Source organism: Cygnus atratus, chromosome 15, assembly GCF_013377495.2.
Source record: "Cygnus atratus isolate AKBS03 ecotype Queensland, Australia chromosome 15, CAtr_DNAZoo_HiC_assembly, whole genome shotgun sequence".
Taxonomy (NCBI): Eukaryota; Metazoa; Chordata; class Aves; order Anseriformes; family Anatidae; genus Cygnus; species Cygnus atratus.
The window spans coordinates 7,652,095-7,679,677 of record NC_066376.1 but is presented as its reverse complement, the minus strand read 5'-3'; the positions used below and the strand labels follow the sequence as shown (position 1 = coordinate 7,679,677).

Sequence of the window (27,583 nt, the reverse complement as noted above, 5' to 3'; positions counted from 1 at the left end):
ATTTAAAACTCATCTTGTTACCAGGAGTTACTGTTTGAAGAAGGATGGATTTTCTCATGAACAAAGTTCTCTACGTTTTACTTAAATTTGCAATATACATGAAAATTGCCTAATTCGTAGAAGTACTTAATTTCCCCCTTATGGCAACAGAAGGGACTGACATGCAGTTGTTTAACATCTCTGAACTACAGGATAGTCTTGCATTTCTTGCATTCCACATGAGACTTTCAGGTGTGCAACGAATAAAATGTCAGGCTTGTCACTTAGTGTATTGTGTGTGCCATCTGCTTGTGAATTAATGACGTGATATTTTAATGATTAGCAGTGTGAAGAGCTAATGTATGTGTTATCTCTGTATACTGCTGCAGGTCTGGGTTGCTCTGGCTTGTTTCTTCAGCAGATAGGAAAATGAATAAGGTAAAAGGAACCACCAGTCTCATCATTATGCAAAATATTTCAGTGCTCTATCTAACAGCAGCTATAATTTAAGCCCAGATTTAACATCAAAGGCATTGGGGATAGAATTAAGATTTATATTCATTATAATTCTGCCAAGGCTTCAGTGAATCTGATTGCTAGAATTCCTCTTTTGCATTAACAGTCTTAAATCTGCCGAACAGCTCTCTTACATGCCTGGGTATGAGTGAGCTGCACTTGCCTCACGTAATCATCTTGCAATTCATAGAAATGCCAGCACTGAATGTTACATAAAAGTTCCAGCAGGCTTTGTTTCTGCTCTTCTTCAAAACAGCTGCCAAATTATGTTATAATTATCACCCAGTTTCAGCGGGGAGGATTAAAATGACAGTCTACTTCTGAGCTGGAACCAAGTCATGGTAGATGGGAGAGGTCTCAACTAAATGTTGGTGGGGAAATTTCCAACCCACTCATCCAGAAATGCATAGCATCTACTCAGTCTACTGAGCTCTGCATTTAACCATGAATAATATTTACTTTGTCCGTTAATGAAAACAATGCTATAACTAGCTCTAAACCATGTAAGACACTTATCAAAGGAAAGGAAAGACTAGCTCTTTGTGATTTTCATACCTAAGTAAATTGCTAATATAATGGGTTATATAGATGATTATTCATTATAATAAATGAAATAATTGAGTAATGGCTGTTATTTAGCTGCATAAGACAGATAGTATTTGTACTCTGCTTCACTTTAAGATAATCAAACAGCAAGGCTGGCTGTTTTTTTCATCTGTAGTGATCACAGAAATTCACAAATGTGACGAAGTATTATTGTTTAGTAGGTATTAAGAGGTAACAAGCAACATGCTCATGATTAACAGAAAAACCTCCAGGCCTGGCCCATGTCATCAAGGCACTGTGACTTGTGACAGTGTCAGATATGGGATTAGAACCTTCTCCTCTGTCTCACAGCTGCCTTAGGTTTCATGAAAGATAAATCTTCTTGAGGGAGAGTTACATTTTAGGCCATAAACACTTTCTGACGATGTATGCTGTAGCCTAGTACTTCATTTTGTAAAATTACCCACAAATTTATTCCATGCTTTGAGCTATGTGTCAGCTCCTCTTAAATTTTTTCTCAGTCTCAGGTCTGGAACTGAATATAAATTATTTTGAGCTATCTTGTTAGCATTGCTTTTCCTAAAGGATCAGAGAATTAAGTAGAAATAAAACTCAACAAAATCAGGACAATTAAGCCTTAAAAGATGTCATATTGTTTAAGAACATCAAAACTGTGTCTGGCAAGTCAGCATGGTAAAGTACAGAGATGGAAAACCTAAACAAAACCAAAATAAATTAAAAAAAAAAAAAGCTCTTCCCCATTTTTTTAAATGTTTTTTGTCCCATCTTCCAGCCACGATTTCAACACTAGGAGTTGAAAATGACAAAGTGCCTTCTTTACAATGGAAATGTAACAATGCCATGTCACCAAAACATCTGTACGTTGCAAGATTTCTCAGCAATCCTGTGTGTGAACTTGGCGTATGGGGAATTGCTAATGCCTGAAACAATATAAAAATGTACAAACACATGCTGAGTGCGAAGTGCTTGTTGGACGAGGTAATTGGAAGAGTCAGTCCAAGGCTGCCTTTGGTCTAATGCTGTTTATGCCTTCACCAGAGATTGGAATTCTGTCAAGAAAGAAAATGAGAAAGGCAGGGAATAAAACTAGATGAAAGTGCTTATTAACACCCTTAAAAAAGGTAGATAAAATTGTCCTAAACTCCTAGCCGTGGAGGGCTCCCATAGTTATTATAACACTGCACAAGCTACTGCTAAACTGAGATTCTGGGGGCGTGACAGATTTTTCACTCCTTAAAAAGAATATGTGCAGAGAGGAGTGCGTCTGTAAATTCGTGTTTGTAGGAAATCCTGAGTTAAAAGTAAACTATCTTTAACCCATTTACAAAGTCTGATAATAGTTAAGGCAGCAGAGAATGAATTAATTAGGTCAAGCCTGTAGCTTTCAATGTGAGGGTGGTTTTTTTTGATTTTATTACTCCAAAGAAAAAATATTAATAATGACATAATTTCAGAATGGGAAATTTGATGGTTAATAGCTAAGCGTAATATAATGCTCTATTTGGGGCTCATAAACAGAAGCTGCAAAAGCTGCTGCTAAAGCAAATTCCTCCAACAGTGTCTCCCTCTCCTCCCAAACTCTGGCTAAGATTAGCACGTGTCTGTTGGAGTTATTGCCACCTGTCCTAGTTCAGCTAAGACAGCCCCATTTTCAGTGACTTCATCTCTAATACATGATGTCTAATGCCCTATTTTCCTCTACTGCAATTTCTAAAAGAAATGTCCTTGCTGGTTCACATCATCACATCTGTGAGGTTTCGTGAGGAATTTGATTTAGTTTCTCACAGAAGGACTGCCCAGTGAAATTTGCAAATATCAGATAGTTCTCCAGCAGAAAATTATGTGCTGCCTTGTAGCAGTTCTGGATTTAAAAAAAATACCAGTTTTACTTTATTTTACTAAATTATCCACTCAGTAATACTGGCCAGCCTTGGAAAGTGGTAGATAAATAAGTTTATGTAGTTGGAAGTTGTTTAAAAGTGAAAGTGGCATATGACCAGAAGTGCAAAGCATCCACTGCTGAAATGAAAATGCAGAGAATGAACAGATGTTCAGAATGTTTTAAAAATCCATCACACTGAGCCTGTGGATCAGATGCACTGTAGAAATTAACCCCAAAACTGTTGTTATGGATTGAAAGAACAGGTTCTACATTGGGCTTAAATGTGCTTTTGCTGCAATAGAGACCAAACAGAAATAAGGCTATGAAAACGAAGGATTATTTGCTAGTATAAAAATTGTGTCAGAAAGTAGCAGGCCAAATTGCTGCAATGCATTCTTCATTCAACCATTTAAATGCAGCTAAATGCATGCATTTTAAAACATAAATTCGATGAAATTGCCAAAAGTCTGACCTTCTACTCCAATTTTGCCATCGCCATCAGTATCACCTGCAGCCAGAAAAGCCTTGGTCTCTGCAGAAGTGAGGACTCTGGCACTTGAAGAGAAATTCTTCAGAAACAGCCTGGAATTGAACAGGGTAGAGTGCTGTGCTTGAGTTTTGTTCTCTGAAATGACCTTGGCATGTTGGTATTTCTGATTTTCTAACTTAAATCCATGCCAAAAAAAAAAGAAAAAAAAGGTAATGTAATGCTTGCTCTTAATTTCTGATGAAGTCCACCCAGATTCAAGGAAAGGCAAAGTACTGCATTTTGTTTTAAAAATAACAGCAAGATTCTTCTAGGACACCAAGAATGTTCAAAGGTTTACGCTGTTCAAAGAAATACATCAGCTGAGCAGTACTTACTGAAGCTCTTCTTCCTCGATGAAACCGCTCTTGTCCTGATCAAGGATTCCAAAAACCTTCTTTATCTGATCAGGGGTTTTGCTGGATAAACCAACCGTGGAGAAGAAAGACTTGTAATTGAAGGAATCCGCAGCTGGAAGAAACAAAACCCTCTTAAACGTTTTCCCTTGAAGTTGCTCCTACTGGATGTATTCCTTGGGAATATGTATGTCTTTTCTTAAAAATCAGCCTGCCCCTGTTCCTCTTGTTCCTCAGTGTAGCAAGGAAGATGATATAGTGGATAGTTTCCCTTTTTAATCACTCTGTGCCTGTGGTCATATATCCTTTCAGCTAGTTTGACATTTTCTGCTACAATGCACATCCTGCTAAATCAAGATCTTTGCAATCTGTGTCATGCAATTAATAATAAATATTTAGAGGGTGCTACTGTGGCTTACAGACCAACTCCTAACATTGCATGTTCGCTTTTACTTCAGTGAAGAATTTGATAGAAAGTTAAGTAAGCTGCAGTCTCGAACTAGCTCACTGAGCATTTGGAAATTAGGCTTGATCCTGCCAGGGAAGAACTCTAAGAGAACTGAGGCTAGTCATTGATTCACAAATGGTGGTTGGATTCTGCAAGCTGTGGCGCTTTTTTTTTTTTTTTTTTTTGACATTCCGAAGGACAAGGATAGCCAGTTACATCTTCAACAGGTTTAGAAATTGAGAGGCAGTTTGGTACTAACTGAAACTGTGGCCCTTTAATTACTTCTTTGTGTTTCCGGGAATGTTACCCACCAAATATCCACTTGTAAGACTTTCTGAATTCAAGGGGCTATACGGTAATGTAGCCACAATGAGATCTCACAGGGAAGGAATCTAAGGGGAAAATGATAGGCATGCCATCTTAAGACATAAAAATGATATGCATCTTCTGGCTGCGGAGAGACCATTCCTTACCCTGGCAGCTGGAGAGAGCAGATTCAATATCTTTAGCAGAAAGGATGTCAGTGATGGCCATTGTTGAACTGTAAAATAAATTAAAAGTGAGCTACTTAGTCATTAAAATGACTTCTCTACTTCTTTCATGGCTCTATTTGAAGTTGCTGCTGTGACAGTATGTGATAGGGGAGACATTATTCATCTAATTGTAAGGGGAGTGTTCTGTAACAGATGTCTGCAGCAGGTGCTTCCACTTAAAGCTGGGTAATGAGGGAGGAATTCTGCATGCAGGAGTGGGGGGCTTCAGGAAGATCTGATGCCTCTGTTGCACTGGGAGAGCAAATCAAAGGTGGCTAGCACCACAAAAGTTCATGAATTCTTTGTGGGTTTTCCTGGAGCTGGATTATTACTCAATTAAATTCAGCATTTATTTACAGCATACATAAAAGATAGGGCCAAGTATGTCCTAGAACTACATCTGGAATAAATTTAATTGGAATTAAAAACATAAATACATCTGGTATTATTGTCTATAAATGCAGTAATCTTTACAAGAATAAAAATAATAGTGTAGAATGAACAATAATAATCCCACTCTTTTCAAGGAAATCTAAAATCAGAGGGTAATCTCTTCTGTTTAGCTACACACAATAAATGTAGTGACACTAAATTTGGTCAGCTGGGCTGCTGCATCGTTAAAAGACTACATTTCATGGTAGCTTTTAAAAAAGGGTCTTAATTATGTTTTGTTGTTTGTTTGTTTGTTTTGTTTTGGTGTAGATGGGAATAAACCAGATTTTTATCCACGTTTTGGCATTTCAGTATATTGAACAGACTTACTGAGACTTAAATCTTATTCCTAATAGAATGGTGGAGGCATTTTCTTCTGATAGAGCAGCATTTGACAAAAGATACTCTTTGTCTCAGTCAACCACCAACAGCTGCAATAGTCTGTTTGCCAAAGTAGTAGAAAATGCTACAAGGCCTGAATTTCTCAGTTATTGTAGTGTGAATACAGCATCAATGCATCTGCAGTTTCGTAGCGCACTCCAGTGCAACTTAAAACTTGCAACGTTACTGTGAGGTAGCTTCATGTTAATTAAGGAAGAGGGACTGAGGCATCGAAAAGTTATTTTTGAAAACCACAAGAGAACAGAAATCTCTTCTCCTGAATTCCTAACCGATCTTCAGCAGCATCATCCATCCTGTCTAAGTTTGGAAAGCAGCATTGGTTAGGAGGAAATCAATGCTGGTAAACATTTATAGTCTGTACATTGATTTGAGATCTACACATTGGTTGAAACTTTGCTCAGAATATGAAAGAGATACCTCTGTACCTGTTTGATTGCAGCAGAAGAAATAGTCAGTCTTTGCAGTTTCTTTCTGAATGTCTCAGAAGATCTAAGGAGACAATGGGACAAATCCGTGTTGATGGCAAGGAGCATTTCTCCAGCTAAGGCAGATAAGTTACTTCTGTTTTGCTAGCAATTATTTGGTGCCAGTGGCTTCTTGTGCAGAGTATTTCCCTCTCTCAGTTTTAGGCAAGGTAATTTGGAGCTCTGCCATTCACCTAATTCTCACTGCTGACAGGATCAAAAACAGGGAAGAGTTGAAGGAAAAACTAAAAATTGCAGCGTGGTCTCAGGTTTTGTGAAGGGCACCGGTCTGTCTTTTTGCGTCCTGCAATCTGGATGCTGATTCTGTTCTATGGGACCTTGTAAAGTATGGCACACTGAAAGCTGATATAAGAATATATATTTTAATTGCATAGGTGCTTTCCATTTAGGGAGCATTTTGCTTTTGTGTTTCTGAAAGCAGAGGATCTAATCAGCTTACCTTTGTGGTCGTCTTGATGGGATAAGGAAGCCGTCTGGTTGGGAGGAAAGTACTTGCTGTGTGGCTCTCCCAGAGCTGAGCTTGCATATATATACTTTAAGTTGTATACCATATACAGATTTTAGATTTCAGCGTCACGAAGGGGGAATGGTGTCAAATGAACTTGCCTAACTAATCATCTTGCACTATTTTTATCTCAAGAGAATACATACGATATTTGCAAACGAAACAAGATAAGCAGCTATATACACGAAACGGACTGAGTCTCATTAAATTTCTTCTGATTTAAGCAGAAAATACCAACTTCTCCTCATGATGTAGGGGAGAGAGAAAAAAAACCTATCTGATATGCTCGATCTGAGGAGTCAGATCAAATGAAGCGGTACTAGCTTCTGAAGAGATGCCTTTAATGTTTAAATGTGATGACTTGCTATCTTATCTGTAGACGCTGCATGTGATAGGGTTTAATCATTAGAGAACTAAACAGAAAAAAAATTAAAAACGTCCTGTTCAAATATTGTTTGTGTAGCAAACCATTTAGGGAAAATAGTAGTCAGATTGTCTCAGAATGTCTGGTTTGCTGTCATTTTGAAAAAAAAAAAAACCACACAGTGAATGTGTTGCTACAGGAGGTAAAATAATATTATGTCAATCCATGGGAACAGTTGGTTGGGGGAGGGTATTTAGTCTGGTATGTTTCCAGAGAAAATCTTCGAATTCTGTAAGGTTCTGATATCCTGTTTAGTCGCGTATGTATGAAGCAAAGGGGTTGTGATCCACCCAGCTGTCTCAGACAAAAGCTTCTGAGCCCTACATGAAAGATCTTTGCTTTCAGAATAGAGAGAAAAATTTTGATAGCAGCATCACTGCAGGGAACAATACGTGAGGAGTGTCTGTGCAATTTGGTAACCTACCTTCCAATCTCTTTTAGGTAACTCATTTTTAGGATGTTTTTTCCCCCGTGCTGTTTCCAAGTGTTCCCTTGTGCTTTTCACCTTTTTTAAGATAAAGTAGAAACAGCTTGATATCTCAGTTTTCTTTCATGAACTATGTAGCCTAACTGGGTGAGGACCCAGTCAGCTTGGATCTTGTTTGTGGTTTCAGGCAGCAGAACAATAGAAAACAAGTCATGGATGAGAGCACAAGATGGCATTATGGCCAGGGTGAGGGATGGCAAGGGATGACAATGCAGTTGGCATCACAGCCTGAGGTGATGGCACAGTAAGATGTGACAGTGCAGAGACTGTCTTAATGTTGGAGAGAGTATCAAAGCATCTTTTGTTTCAGAAGCATTTCCCTCTAAGATGAAAGGCAATCCTAACCAAGCACTGAGGACAAACACTGACAGATTGCTGTGTGAGGCAAGAAGAGGGGCGAATGGGGTGTCTGTGAGACCTTAGTCCATCTGACATTGACAGCAGCTGATGAAAAATAGACAAAAGACTATTGTAAAAGTGTGCAAGGAGGGGACATTGCTTCACTTACTGCATATAAACACTAAAATATATTGCTACAAGATTTTTTTGTTTGTTTTTTGTTTTCTTTTTACAGATTCTGTATGTTTGTCCTCCATCAAAAAGTTTCAGAGTCAGAGATAATTGTCATTAGGTGAGGAACTGTTGGTTAAGAATGGCTGTGGAAGACAGCCAGTTTTCCCAGTTTTCTGAATGGGTCGCTAACCAACTGGCACTTAAAAATTTCAGGAAGAATTTGATAGATAGATATTTAATCCTGGCTCTTGTTGCCACTAGTGACATCTGGCAGAAGGGATACAAATACCACTTTCCCCCCTCAAACTGTTCTAAGAAATGACTTATTCCACATGGAAAAAAAAAATCCTCACCCTTGTGCACACACCACCCTTTTCTCCCCCTCCAATTCGGAAAATTGCCTACATAGTGCCAACAACTGATGCGAAGTAAGTAGGGCATCCAACATAAAAATCGATGGCATGATATGACCTAATGAAGCTAAGTTAAGAGGAAGGCCAAATTCTGCTGAAACTCTTGGACTGCAGGAGTCTACATGGGAATTTGGGCTCTGGTGTCTATTTCAGAGAATGTATTTGATTTTAGATGCAATGGCTTCTCAATTTGCCTAGAGCTAATTCCACATATGTTAACCCCTCGCCCCCACTCTTCCCTTTAAAAATAGCATTGATTGCTGTTATTTCCCTTAATGCCTGTGGACTCCTGCCATTAGTTTGAACTTTTTTGTATGTGCATCACATAAGGATGCAGTCTTTTAAAGTGTGCTTTGTTTTCTAAGAGGCTGTAAGAACGTGATTCCTTTTGCTCTCTGAAAATTTAAGGATAAAGCATGAACATCAAATGATTTATGGCTCTAGTCTGCTTAGCTGCACTCAGACTCCAATGAATTTTGGAGTCGCTTCTGCAGTGAGATTGGAGGCACTAGAGATCCAGAACATGTGCACTGGCTGGTGGGATGAAATGCACAAGGATCATGTAACTCTGTTTACAACCAGCCTCCACCAACCATTTTAGTTGCAAGCCTTACATTAGAGATTGCAAAAACATCTGTCTGGTCATTTTTACCTTCTTACATCAAATACAGCTGCCATCCAATTTGGCAGGGAGAGGAACTAGGGAAGTATTAAAAAATAAGGAGAAGATATCCCTTCAGGTGGTCAGGTTACCACTAAAGGCAATTTTAAACCCTGGCACTTGGGCATTTCATTTTCCTCAAGTCTTACTGACTTCTGGAGGATTCTGTAATGGAATGCTCTTCTTTTATTTTTCCCATTTTTTATCTTAACCTCTCTGGCACCTGAAGTTACTTCCCCAGGTTGAGCAGCTGTATTTTAGGTCTTCTCTAATTGTTCTGTAATATTCCTGTCATTGTTCTTTGAGTGCTGATGTGAATCACGTGCAGCAGAATAACAAAAATACACTAAACAGTTGTGAATGCCCATTTTGATTTAAATAAATCTGATTTGCTGCCTCTGTATATGCTTTTGATCGTTTTCCCTGGCTGCCTATGATATGGATATCCATAGTTAGCAGTCAAGGAATAGAAATCACCTCATATAATGTGTATAACCTATTGCATGTGAAGAATGACATGCACATAGTGCAAGGGCAATATCCAGTCAGCTTGTCATTTGCTTTAGGAATATGTGAGATGAAAGAAATTGTATGAATGTAATTTAGTGTAATTGCATTAATGCATCATGCTGCTGTCATTCTAGGAACATAACTCTTGGAGTGATCTGGAAATAGTTGTAAGTGGTTTTAGGTATATATTACTTAAACTAACATCTATGGACACATTCTAGCTACTCTTCAGTAAAATGCTGAAAAAAAAGAACATCAAAACTGCTGCTATGGGGTGGGGAGGCTGTACCTGGGTAATATACCAAATAACATTTGTTGTGTTTTTACAGAATTAAATGAATTACAAAAAATCAGTTTCCATTTCTGTTTCTTTCTGAAAATGCCTATGTGGTGATGTAAAAAAAAAGTTGTTTTTTTTTTTTTTTTTTTTTTTCTGAAGAGAGAAATCACATAGAATGACTCCTGAAGTGCTAGATTCCTGGATCTATTAAATCCGATGGAATCATTCATAAATGGATAAAGTACTTGAACCATCAGATGATTATTTCAACAGTTTAAAAATTACATGCAGCAAGCGTCAGGAAGCATGTAAAAGAAGTACAGTTCTACATAAGTTCTGAAGCAAAAAGGTTACCTATTTTTGGAAGTATCCTAATAAAATCACCAATAAAAATGTATGCGTAGGATAATCATGCTTCTTGAGTAGAAAATAAAATCAGTTCTGTCAAAGCAATCTTCTCTAGCTAAGTTGGAAGCGAAGATACATTGAGAAAACAGAAGTTGTGTTCAATATTTATCTGCTGTATTGTTTTCTTGTGCGATGTTCTGCAGCTCTCAGACATGAACAGCCCTAGAGAGGTCCTTGTTACAGGAGTTGTCAGTGGTCTGTGTTTTTACACTGTGTGGCCCAGTGCAGTCATGCTCCATAACTACGGTTTATAGGCACTATAAATAATCATCAGTTGCAGCAGGCTTTCAAATGTTTGAAATTAACTCAGATGTTTTGGAGCCTGTCTGTATATTCTTGTTTATTACTTCTCACACAGTGTAAACAGCATATCCCACTGGAAAGAGAAACAACCCCTTGCAGTTATGTAATTACAGGAGTATGAAATAAGAATTGGGTCATTATTCATGCATATACTAATCTAGTACAGATATTGTTGAACAATGCAGTGCCTTTGATTTTTCTGGCAGAGTTGCTTGCCAAGGATATATATATATCAAGGATATATAGGTTTCAAAAAACTTAAGTGCTAACTGACATAAAACTGACTCTCAGAGATGTTTTCCCTGTGCACAAAGCCCATACCCAGTCTGATTTATAGGTGCCTGGTGAGGAGGGATTTCCCTCTGTGCTCCTCCGATTGCAGAGATCAAGAACTGCTCACAACTTGCCACTGCTCCAGGCCAGTCTGTGTGCTCAGGCTTCTGTTCTATGGAAACTAGAGCATGATAAAGGGGCTGATGTGCGTTTGGGTATTGTCCAAATGCAGAGTTCATGTCTCCAGGCCATGCACTCAGACTCAGGAACTCAGAAGGATCCCTTCTTCCCTTGTTAGACATTAGACGTTGCCAACAGCAAAGCATTGGCAATAATGAGAACTGTAGAAAAGTAAGCTGAATTAATACGGTAATTGGTACTAGAGACATAATGGCATCAGATATGAAAGCATTAGGTCTTTACAAACAAGAATTCATTTACGTTTGAGAGCTAAGCCTGGCTTAATCAAATGGTGCATCAATAAAGCCATCCCACTGTTCAAATATTTAGGGGATCGGTGGGATGAAAAGATGGAAGAGGGCATTGTTCTTCTTACGCAGGGCTGCATTTGTGCTGCATCTCCTGAGTAATACCAGTGTCCAGATATTCCAGCGATTTCAAGCTTTATTGTATCCTATAGAACACAGACAGAAATTGTGAGTTGTTATTATTCATTTTTGACAAACTACAGTATATTCACTATGGATCCTTGTAATAAATTGCTGTAGTCAGTAGGTGTAAATTTAATCACTTCAAATCTGTTGCTCTGAATAGAGAATACATTTACTGTATTCCAGCAATAAATGCACTTAACAATCTTTCTTAGAATGTAATGTCCTCCAACTGAGCTGGATTATAGCACTGATTGCACTTTACTAAAAGCATACATTTAGAAAGGAACTGTACTAACCTGGAAACTTAGGAGCAAAAGGCTAAGTAAAGCTCTAGAACAGGATACCTATCTCCTAAGCAGAAACTCGGGTATGGCTGTAAATGGGTAGCTCTTACAGCAGAAAATGTCCTTGAAATGTGCGGAAACTGATCATGAGCTCACAGAGGACACTGCCTGCCAGCTGCAGGTGGGGAGATGCCTGTCTGCATTTATTATTCTCTGAAACAACTCACAGAGTGGTGTTATAATGCATAGACAACAAATAGATGAACAAGACTCTTTAATGAGTCTTACGATTTTTGAAGGATTTTGGCACATTAGTTTTTAACTTCTGCGTTTGGATATACTTAATAGCAACCTCCAGATTTGAAAATCCAGAAAGTGAGAGCAGAAGGCAGTTTGCTGATTCTTGAATTCTCCGTGTTGGCTTGTCCTTCTCCGAGTAGAGGTGGATGGAAGCAGGTGCTAAGTAGAATGTATGCTTAAGTGCTTTGTTGAATTTGAGAAATAAGACCAAATTTTTGCAAACGTATTGCGTGTCGTATGCAATGCTGAGATGGGCTATACAAGCTGTAGTTCTCGGCAAAATTCAGCACCTAAATTTTTTGCTGGAATGTCAAATACTTCTGTGCAAAATGTGATGTTACTGAAATTTGATTATCATATGAAATGTGAAGCCTTTACTAAGCAGTGTTCCAAAGCTGTTATCTCAGAGTACCATGGTAAGGTAATTTCAGATTGCCAAATCCTTACTGTTTCCCGAAAGATACAGCTATATAAAACTTTACTTAACAGTGATGTTGAAAAATGTGTGCTAATCAGTGCAGAAGATTTTCCCCATCGTGTAACTTTATAATTGATGGTGTCATCAACAGCAGAGACAGTCATTTAAATTATGAATGCTTCTGGTTATAAATGATGGAATTTTTTTGGCATAGGAATTAAAGTGTATGCATTATTAGAACTAGTAGAAGAACTTGAGTCATGCTTTGGAGAAAAGTACAAAATTAAACATAGTTTTAAAGTTCATGAATATTTGGGTAACCAAGCATATTTTTATATTAAATATGTAGCTATTACAAAACAGACAGGAGCATCCACTGAATAATGTTTGAAAGTTTTTCTAAGCCTTGTTGAAGTTGGTGTATAAACTAACCTTAAATTAAACCAACCTTAAATTATAATACCTACAAGCAATTATGTCAGTGCTTTTATGGAAGCAGGCAGCTGAAACGATCAGCTTAATCTTTGTCAGCCTGTTCCATTTTGATGGAGATGGTCTAGAGAGCTTTCTGATGACCAGTGTCTCTGAGGGGGAGTAACTTCCCTGTAGAGGTGACCAGCCGAGCATTGCCTGAACATTTTCTATAATTGTGTTTATTTGTAGAATACACTTCTATTTAGATCTCAGGTTTATGGACAGCATTTAGCTAAGTGATATAAATGGATCAAAGAAAAACGTGGGAGTTCATCTTCTGCTGACATGGCCAGCAGGTTGCCTTCTGAAAGGAGGATTTCTTTTGGGTGAGTGGGATTGGATTTCACCCAGTTTTAAAACTAAAAGTATGGAAATCATGGTCTGATAATCAGGCATCGCTTTCATTGTATCTTGGTATCTTTCATTGTATCTAATTCTGCCAGTTCTTCAGCAACCCCCTAGAGTTTTCCAAAGAAAGCTGTGTAAACAACGTCAATCGCAAAATATGAAGACAGCTATTAGAGAAACAAAACCAGTCAGTAAAATGGAAAATACAAATCCCATCTTTAGAAGTAGAAAAGTTTTAACTCCCTTTCCACATTTGCTTTTATTGGGGCAAATATCCATAAACTTCCTGAAGAAAGCACCCTGGAGTGTTGCCTGTGCTGAGGGTGCTAACTCTGGGATGAGGCCACAGCACTTCGGAAATCCCTTGGGATCTCAGCGACGACAGTAACCACGGTCAGAGGCCATGGCAGCACGGGGAGGTGGCAGCTGGCTCTGCGCAGCTCGGGAGCCATCATTGCACAGCCGCGCTCAGCTGTGCAGGGTGCTTCCGGAAAGAAATGTATACCCGAAATTCAGCTTGCTCAAAAGAGCAAAGTCTCTTTTGAGACACTGTCTCATGACATATAACTGAAGAGAGTTTGAGTATTTTCTTGTTTATATAAAGCAATCTGCGTGAGACCCATCAAAATAGAGTAGCAGTTAGTTTCCCCCAAGCGAGCTCACCCTGCGTACTTCACAGTGTGAGCAGTGGGCTGTAGGTCGGTTGCTACAACAATTTTGCAGTTCCGCTATATGCAGTAGGATTAAGACTAAATACCCCAATGTACTTGCCTGTAATGACATCTGCTTGGTGGAAGAAATTCAGAACTGAGCTAAGTTAGTTACTAAACTGTCTGTGTCCTTGGAATGCTGAACACATGTGGAGCAGATGCAAGAGATTAAAAAAACGTAGAATTATAGATGAGAAATGTTCACAATTACAGTGGCAAACGTGCAATTTGTGCATACGTATGTATGTCTCTTTCCTGACTATTTTGAAAGGTGTTATGGTGAAAAAGGCTTAACATGAAAATTTTTGTTAACTCCATTTGGAATTGAATTAATTCTGATTCAAACAATGTTTTCAAAATGGTCTTTCTTTCCCTGTATTCCAGCTTAGTAGAAGCAAATCAATATGTTTAACTCCACCACTTAATTTCGGACCATTTTAAGTTGTCTGATGAATTTGGTAATTCAGCTTGTCCTCTACTGTTTCAGCTACGAAGGAAATTCCAGTTAGGATCTGCAGGATCAGATATCCTGTGTCTCAGCTGACCCAAAATCCCCATCATGATTTTAGCACCATTCTTAAGAGAACCATGCAGACTTGGTGACTAACAACAGACTTGTTTACCTGATCATGGAAGAGGATTTAATTTAAAAGATAGTGGCATCAGTATTAGAAACCTCAGGATTAAACGACACTGTCTTGAATATTCTTACTTTTTGCTGTTATTTGAAGTAATTATTAGTATGGGATTAGGTAGAAAATAAAAGAAGCTTAATGGATCCCTTTTGCTTCGGGGAAATCCTCCACAACAAAATTGTAAGTGAAAATGAGAAATTTTTCTAGGACTCTTTAAGTGGCTATTTCAAAACTCAAGTCTCAGAGAATCATGTGCCTTACGCCCACTATGCCTACACTGAGCAAAGCTGGATAAGCTGTAGAAAGAACTCCCCTGGCTTGTGCTGCTGCTCACAACACACACAGTGCCGTCTTGGTGCAATGAAATGTGCAAAATTTAAAAAAGACCAGCACTATTACTCCAGCCCCAGGGTTTTCTAAAAGGGCAGGCTCTGAAGCAAGCTAAACAGACCTAGTTCATGTTAAGACTGTTTTTACGGATCCCTGGCAGGGTGTAAAATTACAGAGTGGTCAATGCAGATAAAGCTGACACATACTTGCAAGCATAGCGAGAGTTTAGGGCTATATTTAACAAAAACACTAGTTCTGTGTTTGGGTAATACACTCTGCCTCCATACCCCAAAGTATCACTGGAATCCCAGGTCTCTCCAGCTTCTCCTGTTAATTATGTCCCACATACCGGTTTCAAGTTTTATCAGTTGTGCTTGTTGGTGGAAAGAGGTATGGTTTTGAGGTAAAGAAACCGAAGATACTTTCTTAAAATGCCACCAGTTTTTCAGTCTCCAAGACCTGGTCTCTTTTGTGCATTGGTAGGCAAAAATGCAGCACTGGATTTTCTTTCTCTTTGTACAGGTGAAAACGTGCGAGTTTGACAAGCTGAGAAGAGGTGACATTTTCTGATGATGACTGGAGCACATCTTTGCTATATGCATTGCATGGGCAACATGGTCAAAACGTTTTTGCCTTTATCTTGTAGCTGGTAATAAAAGACTCCTAGAGTTAAGTTTGCAAAAGAGCTGTGTACTGAATGCTGCTTTAAAAATCTGTCTGTAAATACCATAGTAGAAGCTGCTGCTACGCTGGCAGTCCCAGAAAAAGTGACTCTTCAGAACACTGAAAATCAGGCCCACTCCCCAGACTAATGTAAGGCATTGTCTGTATTTAGTCTGCTTTTAAATGCATGCAATTAATATTCTAAAGGCCGTTTCTTTGAACCATACGTGACAGGAATTTTTCCCCGGTGGTAGCAGCTATTTCTGTTCAGAGGAACACTGACCACTTTCCAGATCTTTCTGAGACACTTTGCATCATCTGACATTTCTGCGGACAATGTTTGCTCAGTGGTGAATTTGATTGTAAATTCTGCAGCTGTAAAGTTAAAGGAAACAGGAGTTGGCAAATTTCTAAGCTGATCTCTGGTAAGGAGTGGGAATTTAACGAATAAGAATTGTGGAATCAGTCTCTTAATTTGTTTTGATAAGGGTAAAGTGCCTAGATAGTATTTTTCTGTATTGATTTAGTAAGCATGGCAGCGCAGAAATTTATTATCTGTACCTCTTCAGAGTATTTTTCTTTACTTCTCATGCTAATGAAACTTTTGAGTTTCTTGACATTGGGAATGCAGCCTTTTAAGTTAGCATCTAAATGTGAATCCTCCCATCTGAGCAACATAAAATAAATATCTTTTAAGTCAGTAACACTTGGCAGGGATTTTCCCCTGTGCATGCAAAGACAGGCAGGTTTGTGGTAGCTGTGTCACACCTTTATAACTTTATAGAAGGGGATTCTCAGAGAATTACACTTTATAGCAACTGATAGGAGTCAGGTATTTTTAACCTGCATTAATGAATCCTTTTTATCTGAACTAATTTTTGTGGGCAAATGAATCTAGTTAAAGTCTCAGTGCATCCCACCCTGGGTATCTCCATAGTCTGTCAGAGACTGGCAATATCCCTGTGCGCAGCCTCTTCAGATTTGCAGGAGCACAGAGCACAGTGACATTCACTTTGGCTGATGAGAGCTGGGCATAGCTCTTCCAGAGGATGCCACTATCATTTCTGTATTGGCTAGAGAACAGATGAGATGGCAGAATGAAATTATCTTTCTGTTATGGGAAATACAGTACTAAGCTTACACACTGTTCCTAGGTCTAAGACAAGGAAATCCCATTGCTTTTTAAAGGGACTGGAGTAAGATTCAGTCTTCCAAGCAGAGCAATCATTTATAAATTATAGGGACAAACATATGATATCTATAACTGCTTACTATACAGAGACTTCCTGTTTCCATTAAAGTCAATGGCAGAGTTCCCACTGACTTCAGTGCCAACAGAATCTGGACCACAGGCCTTAAAACAAATGTTTCCCATTAAAATTGTGATATAATTAGCATCAGGAAGCTGCTTAATGAGCTGGATCTGATAGCTATAGAAGCTGTGGATTGTTTATATGAACTGGATCTTTGTTTCTCTGCTTGATTTTAAGATTAAGTAGTGTCCTTGTTTTTACCAAACTCTATAAATATTTAATCCTGTACCGCATTGTGGTTAAAGCCATTGTATTATTATTACTAGTGAAAACTACTTTGTAGACTATGTCAAGACAAATTTAAGTTTCTGTTAAGGCAACGTGGTTATTATCAGCCATGTTCTTCAGAATATTAGCTGTATTCTTAAGTTTACTTTTCATTCAAAAGAGGAACATTTCAACATAAGGTCAAAAAAGACAGTAATTTTTAGTGTAAGGAGGAAACAGACACTCTTGAGAAAGTAACAGTTGCAGGCTCTCCAGGAGTGGCAGCAGGTTAGTGTTTGAGTAATTCATGTGAGCTCAGTTCAGGGGTAAGGATCTACTCTGTTAGGGACCTGCAGCAAATCCAGGACTGGATCCCACTACAGCAGATTCTGTCATTCTGCCACCAGGTAACTTCTGTATATTTAAATCATCTATGCTTCTCAGAGAGACATACACGCAACTCAGGATGGGGCACCTGAGTTCTAATTCTGACTTGGATGTTGAGCCTCTATGTGACCCTGGACAGTTACTATTTGTTGTGTGCCTTATGTCACTGCTTCCTGGCGTGGTCTGCCACACATGCATTTAAGTGACGGGTTTTGTCCCAAGGAGGTCAAAGCCAGAAGGGCAAGTTGTTGATAGAGCTTCAATGGATGTTGAGTAGATTCTTGTGCTATGAACTGCTTCGTTACAGTAGAGGTGAATCTAGGAATCAGATCTTACTCAGTGTAAGCGTACCACAAATTTGTTCCTATATGTCATTTAAGATGACATTCTGATGACAGATGACAGATTTTATAAGTAAAGTATGGCTTATCTCTTTAACAGCTTAAAAAGGTGTTGTATGAATTTGCTAATCATTAATCAATTCTGGAGATGAAAAAATGAACTTAAGTACCGGCCAGTTCATTTATTTTCATTTTTTTTCTGTAAGTTCTTCATGCTGGTAAAAGCAGAATTTGGCTTACATTAGTTCTGAATTCTTGCTTATCCCTACATTGACAAAGTCTCTACTGGAAGTCAGTTGAACTTTTGCCTGAATTAGGGCTGATTTGTGATAGATTTGGTCCACGGATTAATTTTCCCAGTGATGAGGATGATAGGTGGTTTATTTTAAGCTGAAATAGTCCCATCTGATCTGATAAGCAAGACAATAACAAAATGCAAAAATAGTCAATTTAGAAAAATAAAATTATTGGTATATTTTTCTAAACTTCCTTTTGTGCTGTACAGTTCATCTTGGGTTGGGGAGCAAAACAAATATTGTTATGGAGAGAAAAGAAACTGAGCAAATATATTTATGCATTTCTAATTTTGTCTTTGGGTGTTGAGTTGCCCTGGGTTAAGTTGCATAATGATAAGTAAAGCAACTGGACACAATCCAGTGCAAACTGATGCATGAAACCAGCACTTTTCCCTCCTAGTGTGTGAAAATTTGTATCAGCAAGAAACAGATAGTCTAACTTGTATGTAGTTGGAGATCTGCCTGCATTTTGATACCTACATTCTTTTAAAATGAATCATTCTCCAGTGCAGACACAAGATCCCTGGCTTAGGGAAGCTAAGAAGTGACATGCTGACACTGGGCTACGTTAACCCTCCATCTTCACCAGCTTCTGTGTACTCATGCGACCCTTAGAAGTGGTGAGCAGAGAGGAGCTGTGGTCAAGGCTGTGGTTAAAGCTGTAGTTAAAGGGGTTGTTGTGCAGTGTGACAGCACAGTTCTGTACTTCGTAAATCTGTACTGGAGCCAGGGCTAGACTTGAAACGTGCTAGCGTCTTGTCACAGACCAGTACACTCAGATCATCACCGGTGCTTGAGCGTGTGGTTGCGTGGACTGGCCTGGCTGCAAAACTCACCATCCTGTTCAGCCACTTTTTGTCCAGAAGATGGGGCAAGGTGCTTCCTTTTTAAGGAAAGGGTCTCTCATTGCTTTTCGCCTGGTTGTCAGCTAAATCAGTCATTACAGGCTCAACACCGATCATAAATGTAAATGCTTATAATAATGGTTTTGTTCTTTAAGCACCTTTCACCCTGAAAACCTAGTGTGACTTTCTACCAACTACATACCAGGGAGCCCTCATGTATTAAAAAATGCCTCTGGTGTTAAAAGGAAATTCCAGTTTTTAATAAATCACTTATTGCTTAAAATGACCCCCCAGCATCAGGTAGAGAGTAATCAGAGAATATTTTCTATGTTTTGCTTTTATTTCTAAAGGAAAACAATTAAGGCTTTCTATTTTTAGGTAACTGCCAACCAACTGCTTTTATAAAGCATAGAGTAACCATATATGTGTGTGAAAGAGAGGAAGGTTCACTTCTACAGCAAAGTTCCTGTTTGGATCTGTTCTTTTCAAAACTGACACTCACTGGGCGGTAACCATTCTTCTGGAATTTGGAGCAGAGCAAGAATAAATATGTAAATAAGTAAGATCAGTTTCAGGACTAGAGAATGTTTTAAGTGATATTAAAGGTTAAGCCAATGTAAACGTGGCTAAAATTGTGCAGATTTTGACTGCTGCTCAATCAGAATTTGCAGTTGCTTTTTCTCAGTGTGTCTCCTTTAAAATAAGGCACAAACATATAAATAAATTGCAGCTGATCTATCTTACTCTGGTACATGAAGATCTGGTGTCTAATTGTAATTTAAACTGTTTATGGTTGGCTTATAGACCTCCCCAAAGTGAAATTAGCAATAGGAAAGCAAGCACATCTTTCTCTACTATGATAGATCGTGCTGTCCATTGAATTTACAGCAAGCCTGTATGAAACTGCTCAGATTTGTTAATCACTTTGGTTTCTTTGATTGACAGTGGGACAACTGACCAAGTGGCAAATTATCATGGGTATGGAAATGCACCTCTGAGCTCTCTGAATGCCACTTAAAGATTCAGGATTTGTTCCCAAGTGACTAAAGCACTGGGTGAGGTCTGCCAGCGTTTGGTACTTCTCTTTTGGGTGGGTTACAATTTAAAGTATGCTGTTGGAGCAGTGAACTGTAGAGTATTCTGCTTTTCAAGTGCTCCAAGGAATGCTGTATGTTAGATAATCATTGCTGTAGCAGGAGAGCATTCGAGCTGGGCAATTAACTGGTCTAACTAAAACTGACGAGGAAAGATAAATGGTTTCCTCTAGCTTAGTTGAAGCATTCAGCAATGGCTCAAAGCTGTCTCACCAGGGCCAATGGGCACGGTGCCAGCAGAGGCTTTTTAATGGCTTTGATGTTTCTGTGATGCTCCTGGAGGGTGTTATGGAGCAATGGCAGTGGATTTTTATACTATTCCAAGCATGCACCTTGCACTCCCTTACACTTCCTAGGTATGTAAACAGTGTACACCCACGGAACTAGTCTTTGCAAGGGATGTGGCCACCACGTGCAGACTCATTAAATTCTACACCCACTTGGCAGTCAATCTTTGCAGATTAGATTATTTTTGGAGTCCTCTGTGATGATGGAGTGGGCAGGATTTGCCCGAAGAGAAAATGTCATAAGAATAGGATGAAAAAGAAGAGTGAATTCTGTTGCTTAAAGGCTGGTCCTAGAAGAATATTAGGGATAATGAACAAATCAAATTCTGACAAGGTATTAACAAGAAAAGAAGGGAGGGTTTTTTTGAACTGTCTGCACTAGAGCTGGATGCATGAAAAATAAAGCAGGTCTTATGCATAAACACACGATTTAGTTGGCATTACCTGGGGATAAGTCATAGAACATAGCAGACATATACATCCGTGTGTGCAAGAATGGCCCCACACATGGTGGTGATGCCAAAAAACCAGGGAGACCACCTGTTCTGAGGTAGGGTGCAATATAAACAAACACAAATACCTAATCTTTCCCAGCTAGTGTTAACACAAGTAGCACACCTTACATGTGATGTACATTGACGTGCTTATGTGAATAAAACATATGGCTTGACCTGCTTTTGCAGGAGAAATATAAGCAACAAGGTGTGTGATTGTAATCAAGAACTGTTTAGGGAGAGCTCTTCATTGTGATCAGTAAGGTCTAGTTGTCTTTCCTTCACTGTGATATTTATATCGATGTCAGTTCTTCAAACAGAAGATGCCTTTCAGATTAAAGTGGAAGGCTGATAATCCATCTCTGAATTGTACACTGCAGTATGGCTCTGCTGCAGCCACGGTGACAGCGATGGGGAGATCAAAGCTTTGTTCATGTCCACTGGGGGGGTGGCTTGCTGAATCCTCTTCCATTATATTTTCTAACAGGCTATGCAGTAAAAGCAGAGAATGGGAGAAACAGGAGACTGAACAGTCAGGTGGAAATAGTCAGGTGGAAGGGTATGGCCAAGAGACAGGAAAAAAACAAGAGCGAGAATTTGAACAAGATCTTGTCTGTCATGCAGTACCTATCTTGGGCTGTTTTGCCTTTCTCCTTTATGCTGCCATTGGCTGAGTCTGGCTGGAAGAATTGGGCAAGGGTGGTAAGCCTGCAAATACTGAGCTATAAACTGGTAGGATTGACATCAGTATGTTAGGATATCTCTTGGCTCCCCCAGTTTCTTTCCTTGTATCTTGCCTTTGTATGATTCTTACACTTCACAAGACCTCTCAAAGCGTCTTAAAACCTTTAGATGTGGAGAATTTGTAAACACTGGTGTAGAAAACACTTGTTCAATGAATGGCCGAGTGTGTGAAGCATTCACCCAGCCGGGCTCCCAGCCACTAGATTGACTCTAGCCCAGCTCAGCATCTCGCTGTCTGAAGTATCCAGCCTCAGTGCAACCACAGAGGTTAAGGAGCACCACCTTGTGGCTACTTGGCTGCGGACGAGTCCTCTGGGGCTGCTGGGGAAGGATGATGGGTGGTTCTTGGAGGCAGCAGGATCAGGTTGTGAGTTAACTGCATTCCCGCAGAGCACAATGGCCTAACGGGACGCTGTTGGGTTCGACAATGTGCAGGCAAGCTATACAGGCAATTCGAGGCCTTAAATACATAAAAATTCAAGCCTCTAAAAACACGTGTAATCATATTGTATGAAAACAGCTCTTAGACCCGTCTGACACTGCTGAGCTAGCTGGGAGGATGAATACGAGGATTAATTGATAGGTTGCTAAATCCTGCCCTGTGGTTCAAAAATCAGTGCAGCAGTGAAGTCAAGGAAGCTTCCAGTGCTGCCCCTTCCAGCTGCTCCCCTGACTTGTGTGCCTGCTGTTTGTGAGTCTTCTGTTTTCCACAGGTAAGCACTGAGCTGCTCTGAGATGACCCAAGCCCCTTTCATCCTGCTGGTGTATCTTGTATATGAGCCTTCATCCCAGCGCCTTCTTTGCCTGTGCATTTCCCCACAGTGGAGGTTCAGTTCTCCAGAAAAAGACCTTCCCCTATATCTCGATTGTCTCATCAAGCTATGAATAGCTCCCATTGGCATCGCTACCTGAATCATATCCACCCCTGCTAAACCTTATGTAGATCTGTTCTGTTATGTAGAAACGTCAGAAAGTGGATCCTTGAATGAGTAAAGGACCCAATTTTGAACAAAGCAGGCCTTTGGGATTTGAAATATCCTGCAGTGCAGTATCTACTGGGACACAGGAGAGTCTGAGTGCACAGTTGGAGCCTGTTGGAATTCTGCTTATTGCCAGAGAATAAACCAGCTTATTCTGACAGGCTAGAAGTTACAGAGGGCTTAGTGATTAAATCTGAATTATTTGTACGAATTTCACATATTCAAAAATCCAGAAAAATATCAAAAGATTTCATGTGGTGGGCAACCTGAGTGGGCTTTGTGAGAGCTTGTACAGCTTATGATACCATCAGGAAAGAGCTTAAAAAGAATGTAACAGAACAGGTTCAAACCATGGTAAACATGTTGTTGTTGTTGTTGCTGTTACTAATACTATTCCCCCCAAGTGTTTGAGATGTCCTAGGTACTTCTCAGACATAAAAAAGAGGATTATATTTGGCCAGGCAGTTTACAGTGGGATAAGAGCTTTTTTTTTCCAGTTTGACATGGAAACAAATAAAACAAACAATTACTTTGCTTCCCGTTAAGAACTTGTTATGTAACTCTTCTGGCTTTCTTTCCTCTTAAAATGAAGTGGGGAAGACGACAGCTATAGAGAAAAGAAAAATATAACGACATTCATCCGTTCTGCAGAAGTCCAGAGAATCACTTTTGGCAGGTATAGAAGTTGTGTCCTTGAACTTAGTGTCACAGCAAAAGTTCTTTATCACATACCATTCCTTGATAAAACAAAAATCAATAAAGCTTAGATTGTAGACTGAAGGTCTGATGCTAAATGGAATACTTAGAGGGCAAAACGTATTTAATAAGCAATCCAAGTTTACCAAGTCTTCTGTTATAACACGTCTAATTTTAATTATCAAGGGAGGCCTACAGGAAGGCTGTGCCTGACTTACACCAAGTGAGAAAACGAAAAACAATCACAGGAGGAATGAAGACGCCTAAAATTGAGTTGTAAGGTTGCAGAAGATAAAATGTCAAACCATAAGATGTGAAAGTGAACAGTTGGCAAAGCTCCAGTGTTTCAGAGGAAGGTGAAAAAAACTCAGAATGTAACTTGTCCAGCAATGGGGACGTGTTGGGAGAAACCCATTGGTTCTCTGTTGGTGGAATCTTTTTGCAATCAGAAAACACGATGAGGCATGGGATCCGTACAAAATAAATACAGAACAAGAGAGATCTAGTCTTGTTTCAAACCTCTTTTGGTATGCCCCAAACATTTATTGGCCACAAACTCATTTTCTTACATAGTTATGTAACTCTTACATGGGTATATCAAGTCCCATTTTAAGCCTATTTAGGTTCCTTGCCCTTACTGCTCTCTTTGAAGGATAATGCCAAAACATGAACTCCGTGAATAGTTAGAAAATTTTGCATTGGTTTTCAGTCTAAACATACTGCTGATCAGATTGGAGCAATTTGAACTCATGGTAGTGTTAACCTTTAATTTCATTCTTTTGTCTTTATGTTTATCTCAAAATCTATTTATAAAGGACTGGCATATTGTTTCTCTGCTGTCACGCTGAACAAACCATGCTCTTTTATCTCTCCCTAAGACTGATGCTCCATTTTTGCACTTGTTCTCATAGCCAGCCTGCACTGATTCCAGTTTAAATTAATCTTTTTTCAACACTGTTGACTGGAATTGCATAAATATTTCACACAAAATCTTACCAGTTCCTTGTGTAAAAGTACAAATATTTCCTTCTCTACTAAACATCTCACCTAACCCGTCTTAGCGTTATATTATCTGTTTCCAAAACTGTGTTGTATTGGCAGCTCTGGTACACTGACAGTCTATCAGTGCACTCAGATCTTTTTCCTTCTCTGTTGCTTCCAGCTGATGAATCCCAGGAACACGACTTTGCAGTTCACATTATTGAATTTCTATCACTACAGACAAGAAGGTCATCTAATTCCAATGTGGTGATCAGGTCCTCCTCAGTACTGGCAGTATCTTTCAGCTCTGCATCATGTGCATGTTTTTTTGATGCTGAGCCTGGTCATTATTCCTAGGTGACGGCCGTGCACATTAAATAGCATTGCTCCACAGACTGATCCCTGAGGAATGGCATCAGGAAATTTGCTCTGTTCTTATAACTACTTTTTTATTACAACTTGTCGCTCCTTGTTCACATTGCTTTTTTATTAATCCCTATAAATTCCACTTTCAGTAATTATTTTTTGTGGAACGCTGTATCAAGTGAACTGTTTCAAACTCAATAGACCAACTTTACTGCATTATTCGCTTCTAAAAAGACAATTGTCATATTCAAAACACATCAGCTTAGTCTGACATCCTCTGCTTTGGTAAACCATGTATATTTTCTCACATTCTGTTCGCCTCACTACAATTAATCATGCCTTGTTTCAGCATTTGCTCTAAGACATAGCATTATACTGAATTTAAAAAAATACTTTCTGGAATATATATACATTATATTTGCTATACTTGAGCCTTAGGTAAATTTTCATTCAAATTTATTTAAAACCTGCTGCTTTACTTATAATTTCATATACCAGTTCTTTTGGCATACTAGGGAAGCAATTACATGGATCCCTTTTCACATTAAGAAATAGTTTTGTTTCTCCTAAGAAGGTGTTATTTCTGTTATCCTGCTGCTGTTTCCTTTGTGTATCATTCTCATCTGTCATCAGCCTTAACCAAATCAAAGCAAAGGTCTTATTTTCTCACCCTGGAATAACACCAGCTCCCCTTAGTTAATTGATTATTAAAGAAATTCATTGCTTACCATGCTATGCCTTTGATGGAGCTCTGCCATCATTGGTGGCATTTATTTTCTGCTTTATGCCCAGGAAGCTAAAGTCTTCCATAAACGTGAAATTGCATTTATTATTTTCCTATATTTTTACATCCCTTGTGCTTTATATCAGCTCGTAGCTGACTTTTCACAGTCAAAGATGGTCTGTAATAGACATTTGATACTTTAGCTGCTTGTCTACACACCCAGACTTCATTGGTCTTTAGGCCCTGACTATCCACTCAGGATTATCAGAGAGAAGTATTAATATGAAGTTAAAGAACAGAAACACTGTTTTTCATGCTTATTGAACTGGCAGGGTTTTTGTTTGTTTGTTTGTATGTTTGTCCTGGCATCCAGAGCCAATGAGAATAGTCAGGGCACTTCCTACAGAGAGAACTATTTGAGCTAACCAGCCGTCTCCAAGTGTTATTTGTTCTTTGCTTCTTCAGAGAAATGATTTTAGCCACATCATGAAGGCATTCCCTGAGATTATAAATTTCAGCATGGGCAGGAGAGAAGTGCGCTCCCATATACCCGATCCTCTGAATCCACCCGAGATTTGCTTCTTGGCAGTGGGCACAACATTGAACACAACCCAGAGGACTTGTTGGGAAATGGCATTGCTGAAGTTCTTGTCACCCCAGTCACTTGTGGCTGCACACACCCAGCTGCTGTTGATGGGAGCGGCTCCAGACACAGAGCTGGGTGATGCAAAGCATTTTTCAGATGTTTACACCCTGAAGAACTCCCATCATAGGGCCAAGAACAACTGTTTTCACAAAGTAAATACTGTGCATTTCTAAATTTGATAATAGCTATGGGCAGCAAGCACTGTAGCTGGAGCCTGAAGGGAAACTATGGTGGTGAGTGGAAAGAGACATTCTTGTCTCCTGAATTAGGATGGGGCTTCTGTGCAGTCCAAGCAATGCTTCCCCTTTCAACGGCTACTACTGGCTGTGATGCATTGTGCTTAATTTTTCAGAGATGTAAAATTAAATTACAAAGGGGGAGAGCTGCAAAAAGTTCAGTGAATTGGAGAAAGAGTAATAATTTTGTATCCGACTCATCTTCAAACTATTCCATCAGATCAAAAATAGCTCAACCCCTCTACAAAGATGTTTGCCAACAACAGCAGCCCAGCAGTTTCACAATGTTTACAGTTTAGCAGCTCTGGTCAGGAATTTTGCATTTCTTGATGTAGCAAGAACTTTTTCTTTAGCTGCAATGTTATTAATTCAGATACAGTGACTCTCCTTCCTGTTAGCTGATAACACTTTCTGACTGTGCTTCACTACTGCTGTTCTTCTACCTTTTCCTTGTAGTGTGTTACAGAAGGATTGGCACTTGTTTGGCATATTGCATCTGAAAAGATTTTCTTAACTAGTAAGTCTCAGGGCTTATTAGAAGTTAATTTCTCAATAGAAGGGTTAGAAACAGCAAGTTTAGTTTTGGAATGTCTCACTGATATTTTTGTGGGCTCTGTTTGATGCTTGGAATATTTTTGGAGCAGATATTTGGTCAGTTGTCTTTTGAGGAGCTTGGGAACTGACTACTGCAAAAGGACAATATGGTTTGAAACCATATCACAAGTGCAGTGGTGTTTCTAAGATGATACAATTGTTTGCAAAGAACTTGTGGCCTGCTGGAAACAAATTTCTTGTGCCTTCCTCCTACTAGTTGAAAGGCAAGAAACTTATTTATGTTTTTTTGCCTTCTTGGCAAAGCACCATATAATCTGCATGAGGCTGTCAGAATTAAAGCATCTAGAACCGGAGAACAGGAAACACAGGCACAACGGCATGGACTGAGCTGAGGCGAGCTGAACACAGAGCTCACTTGGTAGTACTCGGTTACATTGCACAGTGTTATCTTACAATTGCTTCTTCCTGGAAGGGACAGCCAAAGGGGAATTCATACTTCCATTGAATGAGATTAGAGATGATGTATGAAAGGTTAACTTGAAGAAGTGAAGGAACACATCCAGCATGGAACAAAACCAGCAACCATCCTTACCCTTAGAAGTGTCTTCACTGCTAGCATAGTTGCAGTACCAGCTGAAGTCCTTGTTTTACCTAGATAATTAACTTCACTTGGAACAGAAACATTTTTTGCCTGTCGCAACTCCATTGAAGT

General features: G+C 39.2%; 1 protein-coding gene across 1 annotated transcript; it reads right to left on the bottom strand.

Moving 5' to 3' along the window:
• Nucleotides 1-1,964: 1,964 nt before the first annotated feature.
• On the bottom strand, nucleotides 1,965-27,583 carry LOC118249178 (parvalbumin, thymic). Its single transcript, XM_035548895.2, has 6 exons — nucleotides 27,464-27,583; nucleotides 6,067-6,130; nucleotides 4,748-4,815; nucleotides 3,809-3,941; nucleotides 3,417-3,526; nucleotides 1,965-2,111 (listed from the first exon to the last, which is right to left on the bottom strand). Exons 3-6 carry the CDS (start codon nucleotides 4,806-4,808, stop codon nucleotides 2,086-2,088), a joined length of 330 nt encoding a protein of 109 aa, XP_035404788.1. The 5' UTR covers nucleotides 4,809-4,815; nucleotides 6,067-6,130; nucleotides 27,464-27,583; the 3' UTR covers nucleotides 1,965-2,085.

Excerpts from the sequence above, each read along its gene's own strand:
- LOC118249178 (XM_035548895.2), bottom strand. The coding sequence starts at position 4,808 with ATGGCCATCACTGACATCCTTTCTGCTAAAGATATTGAATCTGCTCTC. Across the intron at positions 3,942-4,747 it reads TGCTCTCTCCAGCTGCCAGG|CTGCGGATTCCTTCAATTAC; the intron begins GTAAGGAATGGT and ends TGTTTCTTCCAG. Across the intron at positions 2,112-3,416 it reads TGGCAAAATTGGAGTAGAAG|AATTCCAATCTCTGGTGAAG; the intron begins GTCAGACTTTTG and ends CTTTCTTGACAG.